This window comes from Oncorhynchus kisutch, linkage group LG1 (genome assembly GCF_002021735.2).
Source record: "Oncorhynchus kisutch isolate 150728-3 linkage group LG1, Okis_V2, whole genome shotgun sequence".
NCBI lineage: Eukaryota > Metazoa > Chordata > Actinopteri > Salmoniformes > Salmonidae > Oncorhynchus > Oncorhynchus kisutch.
This window is the reverse complement of record NC_034174.2, coordinates 40,156,295-40,181,376: the sequence shown is the minus strand read 5'-3', so window position 1 is coordinate 40,181,376 and position 25,082 is coordinate 40,156,295. Positions and strand designations below refer to the sequence as shown.

At 42.0% G+C, this 25,082-nt stretch overlaps 2 protein-coding genes across 6 annotated transcripts in view; one reads left to right on the top strand and one right to left on the bottom strand.

The window, feature by feature from the left end:
- The window catches only part of dnai1.2 (dynein, axonemal, intermediate chain 1, paralog 2), a 34,662-nt gene extending 31,956 nt beyond the window's left edge, over nucleotides 1–2,706 (bottom strand). Inside the window, exons 1-2 of one of the 2 annotated variants that reach the window (XR_002255820.2) lie at nucleotides 2,504–2,706; nucleotides 1,923–1,988 (exon numbers count right to left, since the gene is read on the bottom strand). Coding sequence is in view for 1 of the 2 variants with exons in the window: in XM_020487189.2 (XP_020342778.1) it covers nucleotides 1,923–1,988; nucleotides 2,504–2,545 (108 nt within the window). In the remaining variant the exon portion in view is untranslated. The remainder of the gene's footprint in view (nucleotides 1–1,922; nucleotides 1,989–2,503) is intronic. The other variant, XM_020487189.2, reaches the window with a different exon arrangement.
- Nucleotides 2,707–4,332: 1,626 nt separating this feature from the next.
- fam219aa (family with sequence similarity 219 member Aa) lies at nucleotides 4,333–24,782 on the top strand. 4 transcript variants are annotated; one of them, XM_020487204.2, is made up of 6 exons: nucleotides 4,333–4,902; nucleotides 8,933–9,035; nucleotides 17,876–17,978; nucleotides 18,826–18,909; nucleotides 19,978–20,053; nucleotides 22,082–24,782. In XM_020487204.2, the coding sequence occupies exons 1-6, from the start codon at nucleotides 4,840–4,842 to the stop codon at nucleotides 22,238–22,240; spliced, it is 588 nt and encodes a 195-aa protein (XP_020342793.1). In that variant the 5' UTR covers nucleotides 4,333–4,839; the 3' UTR covers nucleotides 22,241–24,782. The 4 variants fall into 4 exon arrangements, with proteins under 4 accessions (XP_020342793.1, XP_020342806.1, XP_020342799.1 ...); XM_020487217.2 differs by having other exon boundaries at nucleotides 4,374–4,902; nucleotides 19,978–20,032; XM_020487210.2 differs by having other exon boundaries at nucleotides 4,390–4,902; nucleotides 8,936–9,035.
- Nucleotides 24,783–25,082: the final 300 nt, after the last annotated feature.

Here is a 25,082-nt window from a genome sequence, read left to right as displayed (position 1 = left end):
AGAAATGCCAAACTGGAGATTTAAAAAAAAGACTGTTCAGGACAGAAAAGAGACATGAAGGAGGGTTGTATATACAGTAGGCACCAAAAGTATTGCAACAGTGACACATTTGTTGTTGTTTTGGCTCTGTGCTCCAGCACTTTGGATTTTAAATTATGCAATAACTATGAGGTTAAAGTATTCAGACCCCTTCCCCTTTTCCACATTTTGTTACGTTACAGCCTTATTCTAAAATAGATTAAATAAAACATTTTCCTCATCAATCAGGCCTTTATGGTAGAGTGGCCAGACGGAAGCCACTCCACAGTAAAAGGCACATGACAGCCCGCTTGGAGTTTGCCAAAAGGCACCTGAAGGACTCTCAGACCATGAGAAACAAGATTCTCTGGTCTGATGAATCCAAGAATGAACTCTTTGGCCTGAATGGCAAGCGTCACATCTGGAGGAAACCTTAAACCATCCCTACGGTGAAGCATGGAGGCGGCACCATCATAATGTGGGGATGTTTTTCAGCGTCAGGGACTGGGAGACTAGTCAGGATCGAGAGAAAGATGAAAGGAGCAAAGTACAGAGAGATCCTTGATGAAAACCTGCTCCAGAGCGCTCACGACCTCAGACTGGGTTGAAGGATCACCTTCCAGCAGGACAACGACGCTAAGCACACAGCCAAGACAAAGCAGGAGTGGCTTCGGGATAAGTCTCTGAATGTCCTTGAGTGGTCCAGCCAGATCTCGGCCTTGAACTCGATCGAACATCTCTGGAGAGACCTGAAAATAGCTGTGCAGTGACACTCCCTAACCAACCTGGCAGAGCTTGAGAGGATCTACAGAGAAGAATGGGAGAAACTCCCCAAATACTGGTGTGCCAAGCTTGTAGCGTCATACCCAAGAAGGTGCTTCAACAAAGTACTGAGTAAAGGGTCTTAATACTTATGTAAATGTGATATTTCAGGGGGTGTTTTATATAAATTTGCAAACATTTCTAAAAACCTGTTTTTGCTTTGTCATTATGGGCTATTGTGTGTAGATTGACATGGGGAAATAACAATTTAATCAATTTTAGAATAAGGCTTTAATGTAACAAAATTATTAAAAAGTCAAGGGGTCTGAATACTTTCCAAATACACTGTATCTGTAGTCATGGTAGAATCCACATTAATGTAGAAGTGTTTGGAAACATATTCTATTCTTATTTACAATAAAAGTGACTCCAAAATGAAGTAATCATTGTGTGCTAGGAATATGGGACCAAATACTAAACTTTTGACTACTATAATACACATAAGCTTATTTGTCCCTACACTTCTGGTCCCCTGAAATGGGGGGACTACGTACAAAAAGTGCTGTAATTTCTACAAGTTTTCATCCGATATGGATGAAAGTACCGTCAAATTAAAGCTGACAGTCTGCACTTTAACCTCATAGTCATTGTATCATTCCAAGGTGCTGGAGTACAGAGCCATAACAACAACAGAAAATGCATTCTTCTAACACTTTTGGAACTCACTGTATTTCAAACTTGCCTCCTATGGTTTCAGTGACCAATCAAAATGGGAATACAACATAAAACATGGCGGGATTGGTAGAAAAACCTGACCAATAAGAGTCGATTTTGAAACATAAACTTCCGTCATTTTCTATTAGTAAAACAGACTGTAGGCCTAGAATCTGAAGCTACGGGTGTTGCTTTTTACCGAATAGGGTCCATCTTAAAGAACCCCTTTGATCAACTTCCACTGTCCTCCAGAGATGCTGGATTTCCTCTTCACTTTCACAGGTGAGGTGAAATGATACAAATGTAACAACTTCAAAGCAAATGTGACAAGAAACACAAATGAAAGAAGTGCTTTACCTGCTTCCAATGACACAAATAGAATTTAGTCATTTGGTCATTTAGTGTGTATAGTTATAATAGCCACCTACCTTTTTCTTGCTGGCAGCTTTTGCAGGCTTTGCTGCGGGTGCCTTCTGGGACTGAGTGTTTGACCCCTATACAAAACAGACATACATATTTCATAACTTTGTTTCATGATCCACTAGGGCTGCATCTCAATATTCTACAGTCAGTCAGTGGCTTCGTCTGCTCGTCTTCTCTCCTTTATCTGCAATTTTCTGAAAAGAACAGAGTAGACCATAGCAACCAGACATTTGCCTCTCAGAGTTCTCCCCAAAGAATGAGAGGCACATTTCTGCTTTTGATTGCAGAAAATGTCAGTTACAGCCGTACTCAGCAGCATCACCTTGGGAGGACCCTGTCAGCTGTTTACTAGCAACTTTAGTTTCTTCACCTCAATGCAGATAAGGAGAAGGAACAAATAATGGAAGCCACTGTAAACCGTTGAGATGCAGCCCTTAATCAGCAAATCAGTCACTTAGTGCTACTTGATAGCAACGTAGTTACAATGTATGTTACTGTACAATCATGCATTCAGCAATAGCGAACTTATTAGCTAAAACATTAGCTAACGAAAGCTAATGTTAGCGTTATAAAACGTTGACGTTACCTGCTTGGATTTCACAGTTCCTGTCTTGTGAACTACAGGCATTGTGTCCAAGAGATAACACACTATTGATAAGAAATACCCTTTTATTGTATAGATAACGAGCGCTATACAACAATTTTTTAAATAGAGAGATGAAAAGTTTTCAAACTGTAACTCCACTCCAGCTGCTGAAAGTGTTTATCAGTTGCCGTGCCAACGAACATGTCCAGTCTGGGTCTTGTGGAGCACGAGCGCCTCCAGCTGTCCTTTGCATGTCAATGGTAGTGATATTCCAAATGCAGCCTACATTTTGTTGATGAAGTCTACAAGGACGGAGGGCCATTTTCAAGCCTTTTGCATGCACTCCAAGAGTAAAATATATATGAATATGTATATACAGTTGAAGTCGAAAGTTAACATACACTTTAGCCAAATACATTTAAATGTAGTTGTTCACAATTTCAGATTTATTTCAGCTTTTATTTATTTCATCACATTCCCAGTGGGTCAAAAGTTTACATACACTCAATGGCTTAAGTACAGACCAAATGGCTTAAGGACAACAAAGTCAAGCTATTGGAGAGGCCATCACAAAGCCCTAACCTCAATCCTGTAGAAAATTTGTGGGCAGAACGGAAAAAGCGTGTGGAGCAAAGAGGCCTATAAATCAGCTCTGTCAAGAGGAATTGGCCAAAATTCACCCAATTTATTGTGGGAAGCTTGTGGAAGGCTACCTGAAACGCTTGACCCAAGTTAAACATTTTACAGGCAACATTACCAAATACTAATTGAGTGTATGAAAACTTCTGACCCACTGGGAATGTGATGAAAGAAATATCAGCTGAAATAAATCATTCTCTCCACTGTTATTCTGACATTTCACATTCTTAAAATAAAGTAGTGATCCTAACTAAGACAGGGAATTTTTACTTGGATTAAATGTCAGGAATTGTGAACACAGTTTAAATGTATTTGGCTAAGGTGTATGTAAACTACCGACTTCAACTGTATATATATATATATATATATATATATATATATATTCGCTGGCCATGGCAGATATATATATATATATATGTGTGTGTGTGTGTGTCTATAAACTGGAGGTGGAGGGTCCGTCATGGTCTGGGGCAGTGTGTCACAGTATCATTGGACTGAGCTTGTTGTCATTGCAGGCAATCTCAACATGTCTTACAGGTAAGACATCCTCCTCCCAAATATGGTAACCTTCCTGCAGGCTCATCCCGACATGACCCTCCAGCATGACAATGCCACCAGCCATACTGCTCATTCCCCCCAGAAATGTCAGGGAACTTGCAGGTTCCTTGGTGGATGAGTGGGGTAACATCTCACAGCAAGAACTGGCAAATCTGGTGCAGTCCATGAGGAGGAGATGCACTGCCGTACTTAATGCAGCTGGTGGCCATACCAGATACTGACTGTTACTTTTGATTTTGACCCCCCCCCCCACCCCTTTTTCAGGGACACATTATAAAATGTTTGTTTGTCACATGTCTGTGGAACTTGTTCAGTTTATGTGTCATTTGTTTAATCTTGTTATGTACATACAAATATTTACATTTACATTATATATATATATATGTATGTATGTATGTATATATATATATGTATGTATGTATATAACCTTTATCTGACATGCTTTTGTCTAGACCTCCTATATTGTCGACGTGGTTGTTGTGATCTCCTAAATTGATGTTTTTCAAGCGTTATCTCATATTGCCATCATCATTCGTCCATGATTGGACGGTGATGTCATGAATAATGTATGAATTTTTCCAGACCCGGAAGATGGCACCGACTAGTGATGGTCATTCCGAGTCTTTTTGGTGAACCGGCTCATTTGGCTCCATTCACGTAAAAGAGCCGGCTCATTTGGCTCCAAGACGGCGTGGACCAGATTGACGCGTTCTCCCCATTATTTATTGTTTTTGCAGTGAGGATTCACTCTCTTTAGATACTTATTTTGTAACTTATCCGCAGAAAAACGTTGTTTTGAGGTCAAAAAGCAGTATGCAAATCAGGGAGCCAAATGTACGGCTCTTTCACCGATTCCATTATGTTCGCGACGTTCACCAAAAAGATACATTCAAAAAAGAGCCGTTTGTTCGCGAATGACAGATCACTAGGACCGACGTAGCTCTGTCTGTTTTGGTTGAGTCACCAGATCTGACCATGCCTTACTGACAGACTAGAGGCAGAAAACAAACGTGAATCACACAAAAATAACAGATCGTTTATGCGACAACCTAAGGAATAAGTCGAGTATTTTTGTGCTTACAAGTATTAAGATCTTACATCGGTTTGGCGGTGTAGCTAGCTAACACCAATCGTCGAAAATGATGAAGGAAGAAGAAATTGATAGGTTCCAAGTACCCCCAGTTACGGAGACGCAGCCCTTGGTAAGTGCCATGTCTTGTTTAGTTTATTGCTAGCTTCATTTGCGTTCAAATTACCTTGAAATTAAGCCCATACTAGAATGTAAATGCGTGGTACGGGTGTGTTTGTCGAAAATCCTTGTCAGACAGCTGGTTAGCGACTGCCTGGTGTTGTTTGCTTGGGGTGGGGGTGGGTGGGTTCCCGTTTGACAATTATGTTTGAGTCTTCCTAAGCATTTCTTCTGACCGATAACATTTTATTGGATGGACTTCGTCTGGCCGTCATTGCCACCGCGATTAGTTTCTAACCAAACTGGTGACGTGTTATTTCTTGGGAATTGGGGAGGGGGAAGTAGAGCTCGCTTCGATATGACGACTGTTGGCTGGGTGAATATGCGCTGTCTCCAGCTGATGCCTAGCCCCAGCCCGGCAGCCTCAGTCCCAGCCTCAGCTGATGCATAGCCCAAGATGGTAGGTTCGTCTGGAGGAGAGAATTACAGTACCCTACCACTGATAGGCTTAACTCTGGATACAGATTAACATTCGCACTTGCACTGTATACATTCACACTGGTCTGGACACTGTGTCAATTCACTTTTAATTTGTGCATTCTGGCTTCGATATATGCATGGTGTTTCAGGAAGGACCTTTCTGTACCTCTTGAGTCTCAACAGGGACTGCAGGTGCCTGTCAGTGCAGGATGAGTATAGGTTCACCACCACAACTAGGTCTTTCAGTGTCCTTCATTGTTTCTTCATGGGTTTTCACCATTCAGTGTGTTTAGTGCCCCATACACTGTGGTTAGGTCCCTTAATTTCCTCAACAGCCGGGGTGTCAAATTCATTCCATGGAAGGCCTAGTGTCTGCTGGTTTTATATATTCTCTTTCAAGGTGCATTGGATAGAAAATACTTTGAACGTGAAAAAGATACAGTGCTACTACACTGTGGGGGCTTCCTTGATATTATAAGGTGCCCCCCCCCCCGCACAAAATCAGAGAGAATAATTTAGGCGTGTCTTGCTTCTCTTCAACATATCGATTTGATTCACAGTCCATGTTCTCATGTTTCTCACGTCTGCTAATGCTGGCATGGATTTAATGCTTTTATCTGGTTACGCCTTAATGTATTTGTGTGTGTTGGTCATAAACGAATGGTAGAGCTCCATCATTGCCATTATTTTCTTCTCTCAGCCTACTTCTTTTAAATTCTCAACATTGACATTCACCTTTCCTCAAGCCTGTTTTTGTAATAAGACTTCAACGTACTACTGCTGTCAGTGATTAAAAAATATATATGTTTCTTCAGATTGCCTGATTTACTTGAAGAAAATCCAATGGCTAGGTCTGTTAGGTCTACGTAGACCGCAGTGACAACTTGTAGTCTATCCTTATTCAATCCATATCAGAGAGTCAAAGAGCCAGCTGTTCTGTTGCACAGAGAGCTCTGTGCATTCTCATGCTAATCAGTTCTTTGTGAATGGTAAAGCAAATGAATCAACTTGACAACTGCCTCTCAAATGTTCTGAAATTGACTTCAAATTAATAAAACAGGCTGTCCTTTGTAGAATTAGGCTACGGTTTGAGTTGGGTTGTGCCAACACTCCCTTTAACTTAAACAGCACTATAGAAGGGTGACATGTATTTAAGCCAAATGCCACATCCAATTTAACTGACGGGACCTGGAATTTTTCTGCCAACACTTTTACTTCACTACATTCCTAAAGAAAAGTATATACTTTTTACTCCATACATTTTCCCTGACACCTAAAAGTACTCATTACATTTTGAATGCTTAGCAGGACAGGAAAATATTCTAATTCGCACACTTATCAAGAGAACGTCCCTGGTCATCCCTACTGCCTCTGATCTAGCAGACTCACTAAACACATGTTTCATTTGTAAATGATGTCTGGGTGTTGGCGCTTGCCCCTGGCTATCTGTAAATAAATAAATAAAAACAAAATGGTGCTGTCTGGTTTGCTTAATATAAGGAATTTGAAATGATTGATACTTAAGTATATTTCATCAATTACATTTACTTTTTATACTTAAGTATATTTAAAACCAAATAGACTTTTACTCAAGTAGGATTTTCCTGGGTGACTTTTACTTGAGTCATTTTCTATTAAGGTATCTTTACTTTTACTCAATTATGACTATTGGATACTTTTTCCACCACTGCTGTTAGCTCAGGAGGTCATAGCTGACCAGAACAGGGAATGGAATCACACCTGGTTTAACTGGTGTATGGTATGATCTCCTTGAGGTCTTTCATCAAGCATGGATGCATATAGAAGATGTATCAGTGTGTGTTGATGATATGTCGTATGACCTCTAACATGTATCCCTCACCTTCTGCACAGTGAGAGCTCACTTCATCAAAACGCACACAAAAACAGATGCATCTTCTACATACATCCATACTAGATTAAAGACCTCAAGGAGAACATAATTCCATAACTTGATACATCATCCACACTTCATCTATTGTGAGTGGAGATAAAATTATAATATTTAAGTTTTCTCTCCAGCTGCTCAGAGCTCTATTGTGTGAGCTAAGGTGTGACTCTGAATGGGTAGAAGGAGAAGCTGGTGTTTGGAAAACCTCATAAAGAAAATAATGGGTCTTTGTCGCAGAACAAAAATAGCCTGATGTTTGCAGGCTGTTACAGTGGGAATAGCTCATTGTTGTACTTTCCCATGTCCCTGTGCTCTGTTAGCACCACGTTGTCACTTTTGATTAATTCGTTCAGCTTAATGAACAATATTTCACCGGATGAAGCTGTTTGTGTCCAGTGCTGGTATGAATTGTACTAGACAGGGAGAAAAGCTCTGAGTCTGTTATTTAACACTTGTTCTGGGAGTGAAATAAGTGTGTGTGTGTGTGTGTGTTAGTGGCTCTGGATGACAAATATAAATATAGGCTATTACGTAATGACACTTAGGTCTGTCTACAGTGTAGACTACACAGTACGTGTTTAAATGTAATCAACTATGCTTATAAAATTGAAGTCAGCAGAATGGGTAAACTGCAAGAGAGGGACTCAATACTGGATATGTTCACTAGGTGCTCTATAGTAGTTTCATGCTCTGCCTGCTGTACTGCTTGTTAGTGGTCTGTTGTTTCACCACGGCAGCCAGGCAGTTCCCTGGAGAGAATGCAGTGTTCTTTCAGGCTGCCCTTGTGGGATCTCTGCTCCGGCCTACTTTGCTGCCTGTGACAGGCTTGTGGTGAACATAATGCAGGGCTCTGTCAATGGAGTAGGCAGACCAGCCAGCCAGACCTTCCACCATCCAGCAGCTCTTGGTTGCGTCCCAAACGGCACCCTTTTACCTTGATAGTGCACTACTTGTGACCAGAGCCTGGTCAAAAGTAGTGCACTACGTAGGGTTCCATTTGGGACACAATCCCGTCCAATAGGAACCCCCTCTGTTCTCCCACGGCCCCCGAGTGACGTCACTCACAGACATCCTCACTGGCCCACTCCCAGCCCAGTCTCACAAGTAGAATGCTCTGGCAGTGGAAACTGGCCAAGCATAGAGTCACAAGCAGGCACACACTTAACAGTAGTCTCTGTCACAGGCTTTCACCTTACGTGAGCGAAGCCTGGAAGCAGAGGCTAACTAAACAGTAAAATATAAGTAGAACGCCATAGATGAGGGGAAGAGGGTGCTCAAGGGGCTGGAAAAGGCCTTTTGGGCATGGTCAAATAAAACAAATCTTTTCACCGGTTGTGAAGTTAAGCTGAAGTCTGCCTGTTTTGGAATTGAAAATACGACTGTCGCTTATGGAAGCTGATTTGTGCCAGAGGTCAAATGTAAAACAACCACAGTGAATCTTGAAAGTTGACTGTACTTTAGTTTATCCCACGTGTAACTCTATTTTTTTGTCACACTGCTTTGCTTTATCTTGGCCAGGTTGCAGTTGTAAATGAGAATGTATTCTCAGTTGGCCTACCTGGTTAAATAAAGGTGGGGGGAAAAAGTTGAACACGTCTGATAGAAAATGACAATATCAAACCTGGGAAAGCTAATCATCTTTTTTTTTCTGCAGCAGGACCCAGCAGCATCCTCCACCTCCGAGGCCGACTCCGATACTAGAGAAGGGGAAACGGTGGCCATGAACTACAAGCCCTCCCCACTGCAAGTGAAAATAGGTGAGCCTTATAATAGGATCTCCACTCCTCATTTTCTGTACATCCTCAATGTGTCTGTGTTCTACTAACACACGGTGGCCTTCAATAAGACCATCTCTCTGTCTATAAATGATTAAATCATTCTTTCATTCAGTCTGTCAGTCAATATATAACAACATACAACCACCAGCTGTGGCATTTGAGCAAATGCATAAATTGATGGCATGCTATCAAACTGAGTGAATCAGCTATAGCAATTGGTTAATGTATTTATTAGGGATCCCCATTAGCTGCTGCCTCGTCCTGGGGTCCAAAGACACCAAAGCACCCACATTAGATCTAAAACAAAAGATGAAACGGTGAACTATGTTTGTACTAAATGAGCTAAAGATAAAACAGTACATCATATAACATCCCTACACCACATATCCACCAGACAGAATGTATTAATGAGTCAACGGTGTTATTCTCATTCAGTAGTTCATCTATTTTTGGAGCAATGCTGTGTTCTTTGCGTAAGCACAATAAATATTTATGATAGGCTTATAGCACAGCGACCTGCAGAAAGGCAGGTTCAGTCAGATGCACCAAAGTGATGATTCTTCTTTGGCATGCATCTTTGTAACATGTTTTGCTAAAAAAAATGATTGACATAGGCCTAGAGCTATCAAAATAGGTTTGAGTTACTGACTGAAAGTCATAACCAAGATACAGTGCATTCGGAAAGTATTCAGACCCCTGGACTTCTACATTTAGTTATGTTACAGCCTTATTCTAAAGTTGATTAAATTGTTTTTTCTCCTCATCAATCTACTCAAACTACCCCACAATGACAAAGCAAAAACAGGTTTTTAGAAATGTTTGCAAATTTCTTACAAATAAAGCTGAAATATCACATTTACATAAGTATTCAGACCCTTTACTGAGTACTTTGTTGAAGCACCTTTGACAGCCTCGAGTCTTCTTGGGTATGACGCTATAAGCTTGGCACACCTATATTTGGGGAGTTTCTTCCATTCTTCTCTGCAGGTCCTCCTAAGCTCTGCCAGGTTGGATGGGGAGCATCACTGCATATCTATTTTCAGGTCTCTCCAAAGATGTTTGATTGGATTCAATTCCGGACTCTGGCTGGGCCACTCAAGGACATTCAGAGACTTGTCCCCAAGGTTCTCCTGGTTGTCTCCCCTGTGGGCTTAGGGTCGTTGTCCTGTTGGAAGGTGAACCTTCGCCCCAGTCTGAGGTCCTGAGCGCTCTGGAGCAGGTTTTCATCAAGGATCACTCTGTACTTTCCTCCAGTCATCTTTCCCTCGATCATGACTAGTCTCCCAGTCGCTGCCGCTGAAAAACATCCCCACCGCATGATGCTGCCAACACCATGCTTCACCGTAGGGATGGTTCAAGGTTTCCTACAGACTTGGCATTCAGGCCAAAGAGTTCAATCTTGGTTTTATCAGACCAGAGAATCTTTTTCTCATGGTTAGAGTCCTTCAGGTGCCTTTTGGCAAACTCCAAGTAAGCTGTCATGTGCATTTCAATGAGGATTGGCTTCCATCTGGCCACTCTACTAAGGCCTGATTGGTGGAGTGCTGCAGAGATGGTTGTCCTTCTAGAAGGTTCTCCCATCTCCATAGAGGAACTCTTGTCAGCGTGACCATTGAGTTCTTGGTTCCAAACTTCTTACATTTAAGAATGATGGAGGAGGCTACTGTGTTCTTGGGGACCTTACCTTCAATGCTGCAGATCCCCAGATCTGTGCCTCGACACAATCCTGTCTCGGAGCTCTACGGACAATTCCTTTGACCTCATGGCTTGGTTTTTGCTCTGACATGCACTTTCAACTATTCAAATTCACACACAGGTGTGCCTTTTCAAATCATGTCCAATCAATTTACAGCATGTGGACTCCAAGTTGTAGAAACATCTTAAGGATGATCAATGGAAACAGGATACATCTGTGCTCAATTTCGAGTCTCATAGCCAGTGGCGTAAAGTACTTAAGTAGTACTTTCAAGTATTTTTTTTATTTTTATTTTACCCCCTTTTCTCCCCAATTTCATGGTATACAATTTGTTAGTAACTACAATCTTGTCTCATCGCTACAACTCCCGTACGGGCTGGAAAGCCATGCGTCCTCCGAAACACAACCCAACCAAGCCGCACTGCTTCTTAACACGCCGCGCATCCAACCCGGAAGCCAGCCGCACCAATGTGTCGGAGGAAACGCTGTGCAGCTGGTGACCTGGTTAGCGTGCACTGCGCCCGGCCCGCCACAGGAGTCGCTAGTGCGCGATGAGACGAGGATATCCCTACCGGCCAAACCCTCCCAACCTGGACGACGCTAGGCCAATTGTGCGTCGCCCCACGCATATCCCGGTTGCGGCCGGCTGCGACAGAGCCTGGGCGCGAACCCAGAGTCTTTGGTGGCACAGCTAGCACTGAGATGTAGTCCCCTAGACCACTGCGCCACCCGGGAGGCCTACTTTTTATATTTTTGACTACTTTTACTTCACTACATTCCTAAGGAAAATGTTATTTTTACTTCCTACATTTTCATAGACACCCAAAAGTACTCGTTCTATTTTGAATGCTTAGCAGGACAGGAAAATATTCCAATTCACGCATTTATCAAGAGAACACGTGGTCATCCCTACTGCCTCTGATCAGGCAGACTCACTAAACACAAATGCATTGTTTTAAAATGATATCTGATTGCTGAAGTGTGCCCCTGGCTATCTGTATATTTTAAAAACAAGAAAATGGTGCCGTCTGCTTTGTTTAATATAAGGAATTTGAAATGATTGACACTTAAGTATATTTTATCAATTACATTTACTTTTGATACTGAAGTATGTTTAGAACTAAATACTTTGACTTTTACTCAAGTAGTATTTTACTGTGTAACTTTTACCTTCTCTATTGAGGTATCTATGCTTTTACTTTATGACATTTGGGTACTTTTTCCACCACTACTCATAGCAAAGGGTCTGAATCAAATCAATCAGATTTATTTGTCACTGGCGCCGAATACCGTGAAATGGTTACTTACAAGCACGGCAAGCAGTACCGGAGCGCCAAGTCTAGGTCCAAAATGCTTCTTAACAGCTTCAGCCCCCAAGCCATAAGACGCACGGCAAGCTGTACCGCAGTAATGAAGTCACTGAAACACTTAACAAAGAATTGCAGTCTGTTTTGGAATGGGTGGCCAGAAATAAACTGGTCCTGAGCATCTCTAAAACTAAAAGCATTGTATTTGGTACAAATGATTCCTTAAGTTCTAGACCTCAGCTGAATGTGGTAATGAAGGGTGTGGCTGTTGAACAAATTTGAGGGGACTAAATTATTTGTCGTTACTTTAGATTGTAAACTGTCATGGTCAAAACATATAGATTCAATGGTTGCAAAGATGGGGAGAGGTCTGTCTGTAATAGAGAGATGCTCTGCTTTTTTGACACCACACTCCAAAAAAACAAGTTCTGCAGGCACTAGTTTTGTCTAATCTTGATTATTGTCCAGTTGTGTTGTCCAGTACTGCAAGGAAAGACCTAGTTAAGCTCCAGCTGGCCCAGAACAGAGTGGCATGTTTTGCTCTTAATTGTAATCAGACGGCTGATATAAGTACTATACATGCCAATCTCTCTTGGCTAGGAGATGAGGAGAGACTGACTGCATCACTTTTTTTTTTTTTAAAGAAACAATGTGTTGAAAACCCCAAATTCTTTGCAAGTCAACTTACACACAGCTCTGACAAACACTTATCCCTCCAGATGTGTCACCAGGGGTCTTTTCACAGTCCCCAAATTCAAAACCAATTCAAGATAGCGTACAGTATTATATAGGGCCCTAATTGCATAGAACTTCCTTCCATCTCATATTGCTCAAATAAACAGCAAACCTGGTCTCAAAAAACAGATAAAGCGACTCAACGCCTCTCCCCTATTAGACCTACAGTTGGAAGTTTACATACACTTAGGTTGGAATCATTAACACTCGTTTTTCAACCACTGTTAGGTAAGTCTGTTAGGACATCTACTTTGTGCATGACACAAGTAATTTTTACAACAATTGTTTACAGACAGATTATTCCACTTATAATTCACTGTATCACAATTCCGGTGGGTCAGAAGGTTACATACACTAAGTTGACTGCCTTTAAACAGCTTGGAAAATTCCAGAAAATGTCATGGCTTTCGATGTTTCTGATTGGCTAATTGACATAATTTGAGTTCATTGAAGGTGTACCTGTGGGTGTATTTCAAGGCATACCTTCAAACTCAGTGCCTTTTTGCTTGATATCATGGGAAAATCAAAAGGAATCAGCCAATACCTCCAAATTGTAGACCTCCACAAGTCTGGTTCATCCTTGGGAGCAATTTCCGAACGCCTGAAGGTACCACGTTCATCTGTACAAACAATAGTACGCAAGCATAAACACCATGGGACCACGCAGCCGTCATACCGCACAGGAAGGAGACGTGTTCTGTCTCCTAGAGATGAACGCACTTTGGTGCGAAAAGGGCAAATCAACGCCAGAACAACAGCAAAGGACCTTGTGAAGATGCTGGAGGAAACGGGTACAAAAGTATTTATATATACAGAAAAATTTGTCTTATATCGACACAACCTGAAAGGCTGCTCAGCAAGGAAGAAGCCACTGCTCCAAAACCGCCATAAAAAAGCCAAACTATGGTTTGCAACTGCACATGGGGACAAAGATCATACTTTTTGGAGAAATGTCCTCTGGTCTGATGAAACAAATAGAACTGTTTGGCCATAGTGACCATCGTTATGTTTGAGGAAAAAGGGGAGGCTTGCAAGCCAAAGAATACCATCCCAACCATGAAGCACGGGGGTGGCAGCATCATGTTGTGGGGGTGCTTTGCTGCAGGAGGGACTGGTGCACTTCACAAAACAGATGGCACCATGAGGACCGAAAATTATGTGGATATATTGAAGCAACATCTCAAGATATCAGTCAGGAAGTTAAATCTTGGTTACAAATGGGTTTTCCAAATGGACAATGACCCCAAACATACTTCCAAAGTTGTGGCAAAATGGCTTAAGGACAACAAAGTCAAGGTATTGGAGTCGCCATCACAAAGCCCTGACCTCAATTCTATAGATAATTTGTGGGCAGAACTGAAAAAGCGTGTGCGAGCAAGGAGGCCTACAAACCTCAGTTACACCAGCTCTGTCAGGAGGAATGGGCCAAAATTCACCCAACTTATTGTGGGAAGCTTGTGGAAGGCTACCTGCAACATTTGACGCAGGTAAAATTTTTAAAGCAATACTAATTGAGTGTATGTAAACTTCTGACCCACTGGGAATGTGATGAAAGAAATAACAGCTGAAATAAATAATTCTCTCCACTATTATTCTGACATTTCACATTTATAAAATAGTGGTGATCCTAACTTACCTAAGACTGGGAATTTTTGCTAGGATTAAATGTCAGGAATTGTGAAACTGAGTTTAAAGTATTTTGCTAAGGTGTATGTAAACTTTCGACTTCAACTGTACATCTGTAAAATGAATTTAGGAACAAAAGCTTTGGTTGTCTTCCTCTCAGGCTTCCATGTCTTCTCACTGGACCTCCTCAATGTCCACCTCTTGAACATCCGACTCTGAGGGCTCATCTTTACTGTCACTTTCCAACTTTGTTGAGGATGGCTCGTTGTCAGGCTCAAAAAGCCTCGAATTTGCACAGATGGCCACCAATTGTTCAACCCTTGTATTGGTCAGCCTGTTGTGTGCTTTAGTGTGTGTGTGTGTGTTGCCGAACATGGGCCAGTTGTGCTCTGAGGCGGCTGATGTTGGTTGGATTTGGAGTATGATGGAGGCAACAGGGGAAAGAGCCTCAGATCCCCAAAGTCCCTTCCGCCAGGTGGCTAATGAAATATGTTGGCACAACTAGCATATTGCATCTCCATCCCTATGCCCTTGCATGGAAGTGTACTTTGCGAGACTGCCAAGAACCTTGCCCTCATCCAGGTCAAGGTGGCGAGACACGATAGTGATGACACCATAGGCCTTGTTGATCTCTGCACCAGACAGGATGCTCTTGCCAACATACTTGGGGTCCAACATGTATGCTGCGGCATGTATGGGCTTCAGACAGAAGTCTTCACGCTTTTTAATGCATTTCAGAATTGCAGTTTCCTCTGCTTGGAGCAACAGTGAAGTGGGCAGGGCAGTACGGATTTCTTCTCTTACAAGCAGTGTCTGAACATCAGACAGGATGGCATCGTCTCCCTCAATCTGTGCAATGTCTACTGCCAAAGGTTTTAGGTTGCTTACCACTCTCCCAAATTGCATCATCCAGGAGGATCCTCTTGATGGGGCTGTCCATATCGGCAGACTGTGATATGGCAATTTCTTGGAGAGACTCCTTCCCCACCAGGAGACTGGCAAACATTACGACAACACCACCCCAATGGGTGTTGCTGGGCAGCTTCAATGTGGTGCTCTTATTCTTCTCACTTTGCTTGGTGAGGTCGATTGCTGCTATAACTTGATGACCCTTCACATACCTAACCATTTCCTTGTCTCGCTTGTAGAGTGTATCCATTGTTTTCAGTGCCATGATAACCTTGAGGAGCAGATTCAGTGCATGAGCAGCACTGCCAATGGGTGTGATGTGAGGATACGACTCCTCCACTTTAGACCAAGCAGCCTTCATATTCGCAGCATTGTCTGTCACCAGTGCAAATACCTTCTGTGGTCCAACATATAATTTGGCACAGTATTTGCAAATGTACACAGCTTTTCCTTCTACATTGGCTGCAGTGAAAATTCTCCACACATCAGATAGTGCCCATGGCATTTTTGTGTAAAGATTAGAAGAAAATGAGTAAAAAAACTAACAATTACAATTCCATTTCCAGATAAATAGTTAAGCAGTTAGATTAAATAACCCCTTTTGTAAGATACATGTTTTAAAATGAACCATGTATGGAAACAGGTGAATTAACACTCCTTAGTTAGCAGGCTCAAGCAAGCTAAAACCCACATGGTAGAAAAAAACTAACTAGCCGAAATTAACAAGTTATAAATGATTTAAACACACTCTGCTCTAGGCTACTATTTACTAGTAAACAAAAAATCATGCATGTCATATTAAATATATTCACCCCACCCAGTATTGTAATCAAAACATACCAGAAAGCATATAGTCCTTGGCTCAGACAGTGTAGTAGTGTGGGCTCAATAGCATCTCATTAGTGTGCAAGATCTTGAGAATCAGCTGCACATGTGATGGAAGAATGCACTGTGAATGCAAAGGCTTGTAATTCCATTGAATTTGGGATAGGTTAACCAAAATATGCCACAAGACCTAGAATTGCCTTGTGTATCCCACAAAGGTTCACTGTTATAAAAAATGAATTTCAGCAAAATTCCTGGGCTTAACTTCCCATGGAACATTTCTGGGAAATTTACCGGAAATTCTCCGACCCTTTGCAACTCTAGTGGGGGTACAGGTTAGTCGAGGTAATTTATACATGTAGGTAGGGGTAAAGTGACTATGCATAGATAATAAACAGCAAGTAACAGCAGTGTAAAAACAAGGGTGGAGTGGAGTGTCAATGTAAATCGTCCAAGTGGCCATTTGATAAATTTGTTTAGCAGTCTTATGTCTTGAGGTTAGAAGCTGTTAAGGAGCCTTTTGGACCTAGACTTGGCGCTCCGATACCGCTTTCCGTGTGGTAGCACAGAGAACAGTCTATGACTTGGATGACTGGCGTCTTTGACCATTTTTTTGGGGCCTTCCTGTGACACAGAATAATTATGTAAATAATGAATTTGCATAAATGTCTAAACCTATTTTCACTTTGTCATTTTGGGGAATTGTGTGTAGATTGGTGAGAAAAATAATGTAATGCATTTTAGAATAAGGCTGTAACCTAACAAAATGTAGACAAGGTAAAGGGGTCTCAATACTTTCCGAATGCACTGTATTAAATGGTTTCCACAATAAAGCCTAATAAAGCTTTAGTGTGTTTGATCTCCCTGAGCATTTCTGTGGTTGTTTGGGGTATATTGCCTAAAGCCAATACCCAATAGCCATTCTGCCCTTGCTAGCAGTAACAGGCTGAAGTTACTCAATGTAACCCAGGGCAGGAACTTTGAAAGGGCTTTGAGGTCACCGCTTCCAATCCCATAACCCTATCTCCCTCTCATGTACTCAGTTGGTCAGCAGCACTGTGCTTCAGAGATTAAATAAATGAAGTGTCATGTTGATGTTAATTAAGCTTTGCATCACAATCATTGTCTTGGCAGCCTGCTTATTCACTACTGGACTGCAGAGGAATTCCAAGCACACAGACGACAGTGTGGAAGTCCAATAAAAGTCAAGCCCAAAGTTTACATTATAAACCCCACATGCCCCTCCAGTAGGGCTATGAGTTATAAATGACCACAGTGTTCCATATGTCAGCACAACCAGTGTTGCAGTACGGTTGCCTACTAACATTTTGTTTTTAGTCATTTTCAGGTAGACAATGGGGATGGAGGGGGTGACACTTTCCCTCATTGTCGCTCACGATGAAATCGGAGAGGGGACTTTGGAGCTCTCTCTTTTTGTTCGTTCATATGTTAGTGACACGTGATATCTTAGACAGCCCTGGTCCGATTTTGAAGAAACCTAGGTGAATGACGCGTCTTGCAGTAGAGATCCAGAATTTGCTAAAATTACACTGATTGGCCCAAGGCGGGGGCTGAAGTAATTAGCTGAAATTTGTTAGTCACGCGCGCTGTCTCAATTGGCCCAAGGTTGGGCGCTGCATCATCCATGGGGGACTACATGTTTACTGTTGCCTTGTTTGTTAATTGTTTCTAACTATGATGATATCTCCTGTGATTGGCAGAGAAACAGAGAGAGCTGGCCAGGAAGGTATCAGTAAAAAATGGCACCGTGGGTAGCCCCGTCAACCAGCAACCCAAGAAGAACAACGTCATGGCCAGAACACGGTAACAAGCTCAAACTTTATGGTTTCCTCACCATGTTATTATGTTGTGGCATTTCCATGGAAAAGGACCAATGAGCACCAACGTGAACTTAATAGGTCATATCAAATTGGGTGTCAAATGAAAGCGGAGTCTGTATTTTCCGTCTTTAAAATTTAGCCATAGGTAAAGGCTTTGATTTCTGGGTGAACAGATGGAAAAGGGGTCTTAGAAAACATTTAAGACTTTATGGTAGATGTTATCAGAAATACACAACACATTAACATTTTAAAACTCAAAATATAAACCATTCATAACTAAACAGGGACTTTAGAAATTAGTCTGTGTGAATGCTAAATTCAGACTCACTCTAGTTGATAAGCGTATGGGCCTGGTTCAGTCAAACCCACTAACAGGTGCCCTTCCCTTTGTCTGTAATCCTAGTCCCTCGGTGGATTAGCAGAGATGTGAAAGCAGCTCCCCCTACACCCAGAGCCCCAGATTATGGGCAGCACCCATTAGATTGGAGGATGGCGATTTAGCCAAAAGCGCTCTAACCAGGCTAGGAGAATACTAACCCCTGCTGTGACTAACAGCTGCTGCTGAGGAGGAGGCTGGTTCGTGCCATTTTATGATATCCCAGATTTGGCCCAGATTTAGCCACAGATCTGTTGCATTCAAGAGATCGGAGGAGAAACCCAGGAACCAGAATATCTTCATTTTGGCGCCACATAACTGGAACTGACCTAACATTCAAGTTTACGATTTTGGGATATATTGCCCTTTTTATTGAAAACTTGAAAATGTTACTTTGAGGATCCCCATGACATTTTCACACACGTTTTGTGTCTTTTCTTCTACTTCCCTTTAGGTTGGTGGTGCCAAACAAAGGCTACTCCTCTTTAGACCAGACCAGCCCAGATGAGAAGCCCCTGGTAGCGCTGGATACAGACAGGTAACGGTGAATTTAATATTTCTCTGAATGGGATTTCAAAAGGGTGAGAAGAAGATATCCATCTCACATCTTGCCGACAGACTTGTTCCAGACCTCCGCCTTCAGCCTTTCAAAGCTCAGTCACAGTGCGTAGGGGACTAACTACTTCTACTATTCAATACAGGCTGAAAGAGTAGCACATACCAGAAAAGGGTGATCCGACTCGGGGTAAGCAGGAAAAATGTAACTGCTCTGTTGGCTGTTACAGCTCCGCTCCGAGCCTCCCTCTCTCGGCAAGCAGGCAGATTCATTCCCAAATGTAGGGAAAATCCTCTCCCAGGGTGCCGGATTAGGGGGTTTGGGATTTGGACCGCCGGGAAAAGAGGCACAGTGTCCTCCCTCCTTCAGCGCTCCCTGCCCAGCGTGTGATACAGATGGGATGCGTCCCAAATGGCACCCTTTTCTACCCTTTTCCCTTCATAGTGTTCTGCTTTTGACTAGGTCCCTGGTCAAAAGTAGTGCACTATGAAGGGAATATGGTGCCATTTGGAACAAATACATGGGTCCTGTACCCTGTGTTGTTTTTCCATGACCTTCATCTGCCCTTACTCAAAAACACACACACAAAAAAACACATGTATGAAAGTACATTTTTATTGTCTTTGGGCATGTCTGATAGAGTTCAGCCTCATTAAGAAAAGGACCAATCATTCCTGGAGTCAGGATCAATGGAACGTTCCAGATTGTCTCTGCTGGTTGTCTCTGTTAGAATAAATCAATCCTGCTGAAATGTCAGCTCCTCGTGGTGCCTAATTATCTACTAGGGAGATGCCTGGAGATCTAGAATATAACACTGTGTTTTTGGTTTTCATAAATCATTTTCTGGAAGGGAACACACTGAAATGCTGAGCAATGTTTTCAAAAGTGTCCCGAAATGAGTTTACAGTTCCCTTTTTTATTATCTAGAAATGTAAGCTCCATAGCACAATATTGTTTTATTTAACTTTTTTTACTGTCCCTATCAATGTCTGTTACGTCCTGGTGTTTGGGAGATCTAGGTGTCAGACTAACCATCTCTTCTTGTTTCAGTGATGATGACTTTGACATGTCCAGATACTCTTCGTCTGGATACTCCTCAGCCGAGGTGAGATGTCTGAGGGACCAGGTATCTATGCACTACATACAGCTAATGTCACCATAAGCTGTCATAAGCACTGCATAACCTGTCATGTCACTTCCCTGCTTATGTCAATTCCCATAGCTTCTATCCTATAACCTGTATTTCTTTTCTCCTCTGATCACCATTCACTTTTGTAAATGTATAACTATGGCGTTTCCGTCAGTCGTGATTTATCCATACATTTCATCACCATACATTTCTATCCATGTTTTGGTCTATATGTGTTTAAGTAGTCATTTTATTTTTGTCTCACTTGAGTTTTACTTGGTGTTAGGTCTGCGACTATACAATGACTAGCACTAGCACGACCCATAGCATTTCTGTACTCGCTTATGTTTTACCTAAAACATTGTGACATTTCAAGTCAATAATAACGTGTGTGGCTCTTTATTACAGTCTGTTCGGAAAGTATTCAGACCACTTAACTTTTTCCACATTTTGTTACGTTACAGCCTTATCGTAAAATTGATGAGGGGAAAAAATTAAATAATACAATACACACAATACCCCATAAGGACAAAGTGAAAACAGGTTTTTAGAAATTTTAGCAAATTTATTACAAATAAAAAACAGATACCTAATTTACGCAAGTATTCAGACCCTTGGCTATGAGACTTGAAATTGAGCTCAGGTGCTTCCTGTTTCCATTGATCATCCTTGATGTTGCTACAACTTGATTGGATTCCACTTGGTATATTTAAATTGATTGGACATGATTTGGAAAGGCACACACCTGTCTATATAAGGTACCACAGTTGACAGTACAAAAACCAAGCCATGAGGTCGAAGGAATTGCCCGTAGAGCTCAGAGTCAAGGAACATATCTTGGGAATCGTACAAACACATTTCTGCATTTTTGAAGGTCCCCAGGAACACCGTGGCCTCCATAATTCTTAAATGGAAGAAGTTTGGAACCACCAAGACTCTTCCTAGAGTTGGCCACCCGGCCAAACTGAGCAATTGGGGGAGAAGGGCATTGGTCAAGGAGGTGACCAAGATCCCAATGGTCACTCTGATAGAGCTCCAGAGTTCCTCTGTGGAGATGGAAGAACCTTCCAGAAGAACATCCATCTCTGCAGCACTCCACCAATCAGGCCTTTATGATAGTGGCCAGACGGAAGCCACTCTTCACTAAAAGGCACATGACAGCCCGCTTGGAGTTTGCCAAAAGGCACCTAAAGAACTCTGACCAAGAGAAACAACATTCTCTGGTCAGATTAAACCAAGATTGAACACTTTGACCTTAATGCTAAACGTCATGTCTGGAGGAAACCCGGCACCATCCCTATGGTGAAGCGGGGTGGCAGCATCATCCTGTGGGGATGTTTTTCAGCGGCAGGGACTGGGAGACTAGTCAGGATTGAGGGAAAGATGAATGAAGCAAAGTACAGAGAGATCATTGATGAAAACCTGTTCCAGAGCACTCAGGACCTCAGACTGGGGCAAAGGTTTACCTTCCAACAGGACAATGACCCTAAGCACACAGCCAAGACAACAGAGGAGTGGCTTCGGGACAAGTCTCAATGTCCTTGAGTGGCCCAGCCAGAGCCCGGACTTGAACCCGATCGAACATCTTTCGTGAGACCTGAAAATATCTGTGCTGTGACGCTCCCCTTCCAACCTGACAGAGCTTGAGAGGATCTGCAGAGAAGAATGAGAGAAACTCCCCAAATACAGTTGTGTCAAGCTTGTAGCGTCATACCCAAGAAGAATCGAAGCTGTAATCGCTGCCAAAGGTGTTTCAAGAAAGTACTGAGTAAAGGCTCTGAATACTTATGTAAATGTGACATGGAAAAAATATATATATTTTTGTTACATCTCTAAAAACCTGTTTTTGCTTTGTCCTTATGGGGTATTGTGTGTAGATTAATGAGGGGGGGACATGGTCATCCATTTCAGAGTAAGACTGTAACGTAACAACATTTGGAGAAAGTCGAGGGGTCTGAATACTTTCCGAACACACTGTATTACGATTGGGAAATGATCATGTTTTGTCCACTCTGTCCCCTGCAGCAGATCAACCAGGACCTCAACATCCAGCTTCTGAAGGACGGTTACCGGCTAGACGAGATCCCTGACGACGAGGATCTGGATCTGATCCCTCCCAAATCAGTCAACCCCACCTGCATGTGCTGCCAAGCCACCTCCTCCTCAGCCTGCCACATCCAGTAGCCCCCCCCCCCCATGACAGATGCCCCTGCCACCAGGGCAGCAACAAGGAAGAGGAGGAGTTTAAATGATTGTGGGGACGGGACAGAAGAATAGGTGTATTGGAATTAGTGTGGATTTGAAAAGGGTGAAAATGCAGAACAAATTTACTGAGAGTAACTGGTTCCTCCTATGGTAGGACATGTGCATACGTTTGTCTGTTACGTTATAGGGTCTTTATGTCTGAGTAGTATTCAGAAGCAGCTCTCCCTTGTCTCATCTTGGAATATTACATGGATGGCAATGGAAAGGTCTCAAATGCTGAACTTGTGTGAGATGGCAGTGTTTCGAAGATGGTCACTTGAGGATTATGTCGTCTTAAACTTTTTTTTGACCTCCTGAAAGTCTTTGTTGCTGTTACTGTATGGAGGGATCAACAGGGAATGTACTGTGAGCGTGGAAAAAGGACAAACATTTGATTGAAGAGCTGTCTGAGTGTGTAACGTGTCTAAAATCAAATATCAAACCTTTTAGAATATTTAAGGAGATACGGCAACGAACACAGAGGAATCCCAAATATTTATTTTATGTTCTCAAAGCAGGCATCTCACAAGTTAAAATGCAAAGTGAGTTTTGAGTTGAGTGGATTTGCAGCAGTCTGACTTCTCACTCCTCTATCTTTTCTGATCATATTTTCTCTCTCTTCCTGTTGTCGTGATACGTGTTTCACATGATGATATTTTAATTCTCATACAAAGACGACAGAATAACAATTCCTATTTAAAACTTTGATATATGACTTGAGAACAGCTTTGCATGTTGCTCACTGTGCCACTTAGATAAACTTTGACAAACTGAAGTATGGTCAAGGTAAGACGGCACAAACAGATCTGGGACCAGTCTACTGCGACTTCACCCTAGCGCCAATTAGATCTGGTCATTTTCTTGTGCAGTACTTAACTTAGAGAAAAGATATGGGATTCAAAGGTCACAAAGCCTGGTTCCAGATCTGTTTGTGCTGTCTTGCACATTGTTTGGCATGACAATGACCATAGGAGCTGGCAAGATGGTACAAACTGATCTGGGACCAGGCTTGGTCCGATACTGTATGGTGAAGCCAATGTGTATTTAGTGCCATTCTACTACTGTCCACATGAAAATGATAACTTATTTTAGTGGATATTTCTGTAACACTAAATGGTTTGTTACCCCTCAATATAATTGTATATTGGGTCATCCTGCTTATACGTATACTATTTGTTGATTTCACTATGCTGTCTTCACTTGTCTATTGTACTTCTTATCTTTTTATTTTGTCGTGTAAATTGCTTTGAACTGTTATATGAAAGCACATTTCCCAATATGCTCCATAGGATTAATGTGCTAACAACCATGTGCTAACCATTACTGTACCTGCCATACTATAGTACCATTTCCTAGTCCTGGCACCCAGTGGTTGTGGGTACTGTAGTTTAACTGTGCCAAAAGGCCATTTAAAAAAACAATGTATTTGTATAATAGTGTCCAAAAAAAAACACTTTCATGGGCATAACAGCCATAATTTAACATGAGATGGTGTTAAAATATTGTATGAATATACCAGTTGAAATGGAGAATGTGTCCTTCTGAATTCCTGAGCAGGGATATTACCAGTACACGAATGATAGTGGTTGGGCAAAATGTCCGCCTGTACACACAGCAGCCCATGTCCTCCTATAGTGCTTCCAGAAGTAGGCTGTAGCGCCACATTGTGCTTCTCTCACTGCCACTGACACAGTCTGTGCAATCACACAGGCACAGTAGACATGGCACACACACACAGAATGCACTATGGAACGCTTCAAATTGGAAATTGCTCCTCATGTCTAATGATCCAAGACTGTGTATAGCGCACTATATGTAAAGCAAGGGATGGATGAGGTAAATATGTTATTTACTGTATTTCTTTGGGTGCTTGGTTATCCAGTGCATTCCACTGTAGTGCAATGAATGATATGAGGGATTGACTCCAGTTTGAATACACACAAATCATGCACAAACGGGTCAATCCAAAATAATGACAATACCTGCTGTTTTAGGATGGTGCGAAACAGGGAGCACTGTGTTCAGTAGGCAAGAAGTGGAAAAATGCTTTGTCTATATTCAAGGATGCATCATCCAAATAGCAATGGAAATGTATCCCTGCTTTGTCTGAGCGCTAAGCATTAGCTTCCCCTGTCATTGTGATCACAAGTTCACACTCTCTGATCACTCACTCACTCTCACCCCAGAGTTGTCTAAAGTAGAGTATGCCTTAAGTAATGCATTGTATTGGAAGATATTTATTGCCTGTTTATTTGTTTTAATTTATTTGGGGGGGGGTCTACATTTTAACATAGACCGAGGGCAGCACTTACAGCTATGAAACTGCACTGAAATTCTACAGTACTCATAATATTGTGAGTTTAGTGCCATTTTGCGGATGTTAAATATTGCCCATAGGCTTTTTTGGGGGGTATCATTCAGACACTCATTGTGATTTTAATGAAGATGTGAACAATTAAAGTTTCTGTATGTAACAATGTTATTGTTCTGTGTAGTGTATCATGTCTACAAATAAATATCAACGGTCTGAATTAAAAGTTGTGGTGCAACCGCCATGTGATATATAAAATATGCACAGCCAATGGTCAGGTGCTGGATAGAAAACAGATTTAAAATAATGTCCTCAGATGTTTATTTTTGTAACGTTTGAGAACTTATAATAGAGCAAATTGTAGGCGATAGCCCAATGACCAAGGGCTTGTACAATTTATTACCTCCACTAGTGATTGGGGTTGTGACAGTAACTATGGGCCAGGCCAGGAGGGTAGGGGAGAGAAGGGAA

Bases quoted from the DNA above. Each gene is read 5' to 3' on its own strand.
- fam219aa (XM_020487204.2), top strand. From the start codon at position 4,840: ATGATGAAGGAAGAAGAAATTGATAGGTTCCAAGTACCCCCAGTTACG. The intron at 4,903-8,932 runs GTAAGTGCCATG...TTTTTTCTGCAG, and splicing joins TTACGGAGACGCAGCCCTTG to CAGGACCCAGCAGCATCCTC. The intron at 20,054-22,081 runs GTATCTATGCAC...TGTCCCCTGCAG, and splicing joins TGAGATGTCTGAGGGACCAG to CAGATCAACCAGGACCTCAA.